At 35.6% G+C, this 6,831-nt stretch overlaps 3 protein-coding genes across 5 annotated transcripts in view; 2 read left to right on the forward strand and 1 right to left on the reverse strand.

The window, feature by feature from the left end:
- The window catches only part of LOC100571410 (aminopeptidase 1), a 42,969-nt gene that overhangs the window by 8,191 nt on the left and 27,947 nt on the right, over positions 1-6,831 (reverse strand). For 2 of the 3 annotated variants that reach the window (XM_008181134.3, XM_016801388.2), the window contains exon 1: positions 3,211-3,256. The exons of the other annotated variant lie outside the window; for it this stretch is intronic. The gene's annotated coding sequence lies outside the window, so the exon portion shown is untranslated. Of the gene's footprint in view, positions 1-3,210; positions 3,257-6,831 lie in introns of those variants that run through there. 3 annotated transcript variants of the gene reach the window in all.
- LOC115033240 lies at positions 3,743-4,480 on the forward strand. The gene has a single exon (XM_029485480.1). It carries the CDS (start codon positions 3,743-3,745, stop codon positions 4,478-4,480), a length of 738 nt encoding a protein of 245 aa, XP_029341340.1.
- Positions 5,174-6,831, forward strand: part of LOC100574012 (aminopeptidase N) — a 154,184-nt gene continuing 152,526 nt past the window's right edge. Inside the window, exons 1-2 of the mRNA XM_029485481.1 lie at positions 5,174-5,366; positions 6,351-6,807. Of these exons, the coding sequence (XP_029341341.1) occupies positions 5,174-5,366; positions 6,351-6,807 (650 nt within the window). The remainder of the gene's footprint in view (positions 5,367-6,350; positions 6,808-6,831) is intronic.

A 6,831-nucleotide genomic window follows, 5' to 3' on the forward strand; every position in this document is an offset into this window, starting at 1 on the left:
TGTAGACAGAATTTAAATAATTGGGATCATTTATTACCTCTTTGCATTCTTTGTATATAATTCAACAGTACACACATCTACTAATTTTCAACCATACGCACTAGTTTACGGACGTACATTGGAGGTACCGATTAAATTGAAGGCCGAACCAGAACCACGATACAATTACGATGATTATTTATTTGATTTAAAAGAAAACATGCAGATATCGCATAAGATAGTGAGAGAGCAATTAATCAAGAATAAAACAAAAAGTAAGGAAATATAGGATAAAAACGAAAATCCACAAGAAATACATGTAAAAGATTTAGTGTTATTAAAAGATAATAACCACAGAACAAAACTTGATCCAATATGGCTAGGACAATACGAGGTCACGGCAGTTCTAGGAAACGAAAACGTAATTATACAACGCGGACGACGAGAAATTACTGTACACAGAAATAATGTTAAAAAATATTACAAGGACGTGCAAGTCGATTAAAAATATATATATATATATACATATAAATATAATAAATAATAATAACATAATATACATTTCATTTTTTCATTTTAGGAATAGAACTAGGAATTCAACTGCAACTAGGATCAGTAGTACTAAGTCGGGAGTTAGAAAGGATTAATTTGTAAGGATTTAATAGAATTTTAGACTTTATTCCAAACCCAAGGATCTATTATATTATAATACGAAATGATAAATAAATATATGCTATAAATACATTTTAATTTTAGGCACTTCAACAAGAAATACATGAAACATATACTATAGGGCCGGAAAACACACTGAGGTGTTTTGTAGGTCATATCAATACCGCTAATAATAAAATTGGAGATCCTTTCACAACTCTTGAAATAACTAAGATAATAGAAATTATTACTAGAATTATGTACGATTTATCACCAGATTCGGTAAAACCTGTAAATACTTTGTGCAAACGACTAATAGATTATATCAAACTTTTGCACGACCCAAGGGATATATTAGATAATGATAAGTGGTTTAAAAAAAATAATAATAATATATATAATAGTTTAGTTTTAATATAATTACAATTTGTACTTTTAGATTGGTGATGATGACGTGTTTTCTAGTCAAATCTATCGAATCTGACGAAACAGATACATCAAAATACTTTTTTTTATAGGCCTTATGAAATTGGCAGGGGGATACAATACGAAAATTTGGGACTAGTTAGAATAATAGGGGCTGAATACAGTCTTGTAACGTTTTTCTCATTAAAAGAATATAACATGAAATATGAGTTATTGGAGAAAAAATGAAGAATATAACAAATATATGTACTGATCAAAATCACAAAGATTTATCCGGAAAATATCAGATAGTGATAACAGATTTATATAATGAAATAACTAAACAGAAAGAACGTATGTATATGTCACTAGGAAGTGGTATTAATCAAACCGAAGACAATCAAAGAAGAAGGAGGGGATTAATAAACGTAATAGGTAACACCATGCATACATTATTTGGCGTATGTGATGATAAATGCACTAAGAAAACACAAGAAGCTATAAAACAAACAGAAGAATCAGGAACTAACATATTACACATAATGAAATCTCAAACAACTGTAGTGAAATCGACGATAAGAAATATTGGAAATACACTAAATCAAACTGAACAACCATACAAAAATATTACGGAAAGGGAGCAACAACTATACGTAAGAATGTTACAAATGCAGAACAGAACAAACGATATATTAGATTTACTAATGGCAAATGAAATACATAATTTGTATACAATAATAACAAATCAATATTCCTATGAAACAGAAACATTAGGGCAAATAGTGACTGCCGCTAGAGAAGGAATGATACACCCAAGTCGTATTACACCGCAAGAATTAGCATCAACATTAAAAGCAATAGAATGCAAGATAAAGAAAAAATATAGTATTCCGATGGGAACAAAGGAATGGGAACTAAATGAATTTGAAAAAATTACCAAAATAAGAATCTACTACTTAAACAACAGATTAATATTTGATACATTAATACCATTAATCGTCGACATTGAACTCACATTATATAAGTTAACACCAATACCAATGCATCATGATCGAGATAATGCCAGTGGACGGTATCTACCACGACCCAAGGGATATATTAGATTATGATTAAAAAAAGGTTTACTACATACACAGATCAACATTTAAATGACTGTAAAGACACTACAATGTATAAAATATGTAAAACACCACAACCTATACAAGAAAACAACGAACGACAACCATGCGAAATGCAAAACTTCATAAAATCTGAGACATATTCTAATCTTGAGTTATGTACAATAAGACAAATTAATTTAAAAAGAAGCATATATCAAAAATTGCAAAATAGAAATACGTGGATTCATGCAGGTAAAGAAACACTAACAATAAGTTGTACAGATTTACCAGAGCCATTTATAACAGAAACGAACGGAGCAGGAGAAATAACCATAAAAGACATAAATTGCCAAGTATTTGCACGAGACGCAGTATTAACCGCCACACAAGATATTGTGAATGATAAACATAAAGACTTCGTACCTTTAACTAACGTGAAAAATATTTTGTAAAAAATACCTGGACATATACACAAATTTGAAGAAAATGAAAAATCGGAAAACAAACCAACTATGCAATAAACAGATTTACGCGACGCATCCAAATCCTTAATTGAGATACAACAAATGATTGACCAAGAACTTTCAAGAGAACAAAATCAAAAACACCAATTTATACATAGTAATTTATTATATGTAACAATATTACTAGCAGAACTATCTCTCATACTCATAATAGCAATATATATATTGTTATAATGCAAATATATTAGTAACGGACAAATAAGAGATATGCCAGGAAGAATAGTTAGATATAAAACACCAAACAGAAGCGATTACGTAAGAGGATTTGAAGAGACATTATTTACCTTACCACCGTCACCAAGATAAATAGAATAAACAAAAAAAAAAAAAATTATTAAAAGTCACTTCACGCCACCAGCCATTATACGCCGCTACACCGCTACTACCACGGAATTATATTATATTCTACATTACTGCTATATCTACACTAATTATACTGTTCTAATTATTAAAACACATTTGATTACTCTGAAAATAGTATTATTATTTCAAAACTGCATCATCGTTTGGTTTCTGAAAGGGCTGCGCGTAACAACAGTGTAGTTACTTACTATTAGAATTATTTGTAAATTCAATTTTTATCAATCTAAAATGTGTTGAAAATACTTTTCTACACCAATTGTTACGGAATAAACGAAGAACTAAAAAGGTTTTTATCAAAACCAATAAACAAAGAACGACTGGATAGAACGAAACTGTTTGGCAGATGAAAACCACACCGAGTAGAGGCAAACATCAATACAACGGTGTGATGTTCATCTGTCAAAACAGAATACAAGGACCAATCAGCGACGGACTAGGTTGTCGAAAAGGGTATAAATACCGGACACTTTTGACAATCTAGTCATAATATCAATATAATGCCAACATCATAATATCATTATCATCAGTTCTGTCTCTTCAACACTCCTCTGCCACGTAGTCCACCGCTTTCTGACTTATATCTGCAGCCTAACACGCACCTACGTAAGTAGAACTATTTATTAAATCATCCCCCCACTCTCGACCACGAGGCTAGTGCACCTGAGAGGTCACACAGCCGGGTCTCGCTGCGGAAGCGAAGGCTAAACACAGCACACCGACATGGGTAACCGACGCAACAAACGCGTCGCCACGCCTCCACTTATCGTCTCAAAGAAAAACCGACAATCTTCTCCGCCACTACAGAAGCCTGTAGACTCTAAACCCTCTGACATTCTACCTCTATCCGACGATGAGGTTTTGGATGACAATCAGTCTTCTAGTTCTAGCTCTTCATCATTGAAAATATCTGAGAAAAACATTCCCAAATCTCCTTCAGGTACGAAAATCAGTCATGAGAAAACACCGCCAATAATAATTTCTTCAGGCGACTGGAGAAAAGCAGCCCCAATTGTCTTCAAAGACCAAAATCTAAATCCTGACAACTTAATAGTTAAAATGCACACTGATGGTAACTTAATCATTCTAACATCAAAATCAGCCAACTTCAGATCGGTCCAACGCTCACTAGTCCAACAAAAATTTCCTTTTATAACCCGAAGTCTCCCCGAAGACCACACTCTTAAAGTCGTCCTCCGTGGTATCCCGACAGATATCTCGGAAGAAGAAATCACCGAAGATCTTACTAATCGTGGATTCAACGTCACAACTGTCAAACGTTTCGGCCCCATTGATAGACCTTTCCCGATCTGCCTAGTCATACTCAAAAAAGATAGCTCATCAACCAAAATTTATGACTTAACCAACTTGTTCTATATCTCTATCAAGGTGGAATCTTACAAAAAATCGGGACCAACGCAATGTTTTGCCTGTCAAAGTTTTTGTCACGGTACCAGGTAACTGAGGCAACCCACCAAGATGCGTAAAATGTGCAGGCAAACATAGCACTAAAGACTGCGATAAAAAGCCAGAAACTAACCCTGAATGTTGTAATTGTGGTGGACCTCATACAGCAAATTTCCGAGGCTGTCCGTGGTACAAACACGTTTTGGCCACCTCTAAACCAACCTAAAAACCCCCGTTTGATACACTGTCAACTCCTCCGACAAATATCTTGCCCAAACCTCAAGTCAAAACTCTAGCAGATAGTTATGCGAATGCCACGTCAAGACCAAGTAATCAACCAAACCAAAGTTCCAACAAAACAATTGACATCACTTCAGTGCTTAAGTTACTACAAGAACTCTTAGAAAATATTTCAACATCTGATGACCCGAAAGACTTGGTATCTACGATACTGACATCATTAATCACTATCATTTCCTCCCAACATGCCTAACGACCACCTCAAAATAGTATTTTGGAATGCCAACGGCCTGAACCCAAAATTAAATGAACTTTCTGCCTTCATCAACCAAAATATAATAGATATCGTTTTCAGCGGCAAGACCAAACTTAATCCCTCAACCAAAATAAAAACCCGAAACTATCATATATACCGCACGTATCCCGCGCCCTGGCTCGGCAGCGAGCGGGGGAACAGCAATATTAATTCACCGACGTATTGTGCACAAACAAGTTCCCCTTACCACCATGTTTTCAACATCGATAGAAATATCAATTGGAAACTATCTTACTCGTGTCTCAGCAGTGTACAAACCACCAGGTCAATCTCTAATCCCTATTGATTTAGACACATTGACGCAAGGATGCGAATGGTTCATCGTCGCTGATGATTTAAATGCGAAGCATCATTTATGGCACAGTCGTTGTACAAACAACTCAGGTAACATCCTCTATCAACACGCTCAATCAGCTGACTACTCGGTGACTGCCCCAGACACCCCCACTTTTTACTAGCAAATCCCTGGCCACCGTCCAGACGTACTAGACATTGCTCTTGTAAAACTCCCCCAACTCATTGTTGAAGTATCTAACTTAAACGATCTGTCATCAGACCATAATCCTATCTTGTTGAACATCTCTGACTCCCCAATCACATCCTCACCCCCGCACCCAAACCAAAGCATAAACTGGAAAAAATACTCGTTAACTCTACATCAAAAAATCCTTAACTCAAACCCTCTCACTGATACCATCAAAAACATTGACTCAGCCATCATCAATCTTTCAACAAGTATCAAGTCAGCAGTTCAAGAAAATTCGTTTACCAGACAAAACCGTAACAATCTCCCGAAGACTTTACCCCCTGAAATTGAATCTGAAATAAAAACTAAGAACCTACTCAGGAGAGAATGGCAACGCAACCGTGATCCAACAATAAAAACCCAGATAAATAACAAAATTAATTTCATTAGAATTATGCTAAAAACTCACCGACAAGACGAGTGGGATAGATTTATCAATTCTCTCGACCCAGATGATAATTCTATATATTAACTAAACAGGAATCTCTTAAACAAAACCCCCACCATACACCCCCTCTCTGGGCCTAATGGACCGGTATATTGTGCGACGGAAAAAGCCGAAATCTTTGCGGACTCCTACCAAAACCAATTTTCACCAAACCCTGGCTTAGACCTTACAGAAGTGAATGATAGTTTCCAAGCCATAAGAGATTCGCCAAATACAAAAACACTTTTCAGGTTTCCCAGTTCAATAGAAAAAATAATCAAAAATCTTCCGAAAATGAAAGCCCCTGGGTAAGGAGCCATCACTAATTCCACCCTGAAACTCATGCCGAAAAGTGCGATAATATTTTTAACACGGATAATAAACGGCTGTCTAAGAATTGTGTATTTTCCAACAGCCTGGAAAAACGCTACAATGCTTACAATACCAAAACCGGGAAAAAACTACAGCTTACCAACAAATTACAGACCCATTTCTTTACTTTCTCCTCTGTATAAAATATTAGAAAAAACCATCATCCATAAACTTAAGGATTCAATTGGACCAAAAATTCGGAAGGAACAATTCGCGTTCAGAAACGAACACTCGACCACGCTCCAGTTGATAAATTTTTCGGACAAGCTCACTATCAACCTAAACAATGGAGAAAAAACTGCGGCGGTCTTTTTAGATGTAGAAGAGGCCTTTGACCACGTGTGGCACAAAGGACTCCTCCATAAAATCCACCAAATGGGTACTCATACAAACTTAACGAAAATAATTGATTCCTTCCTAGATAAGAGAACTTTCAGAGTTCGCCAAGAAAACTCCCTTTCCAGCATTCGACCAATTACTGCTGGAGTTCCACAAGGATCGTGCCTCTCGCCGACACTTTACCT

This window comes from Acyrthosiphon pisum, chromosome X (genome assembly GCF_005508785.2).
Source record: "Acyrthosiphon pisum isolate AL4f chromosome X, pea_aphid_22Mar2018_4r6ur, whole genome shotgun sequence".
NCBI classification, from domain to species: Eukaryota; Metazoa; Arthropoda; class Insecta; order Hemiptera; family Aphididae; genus Acyrthosiphon; species Acyrthosiphon pisum.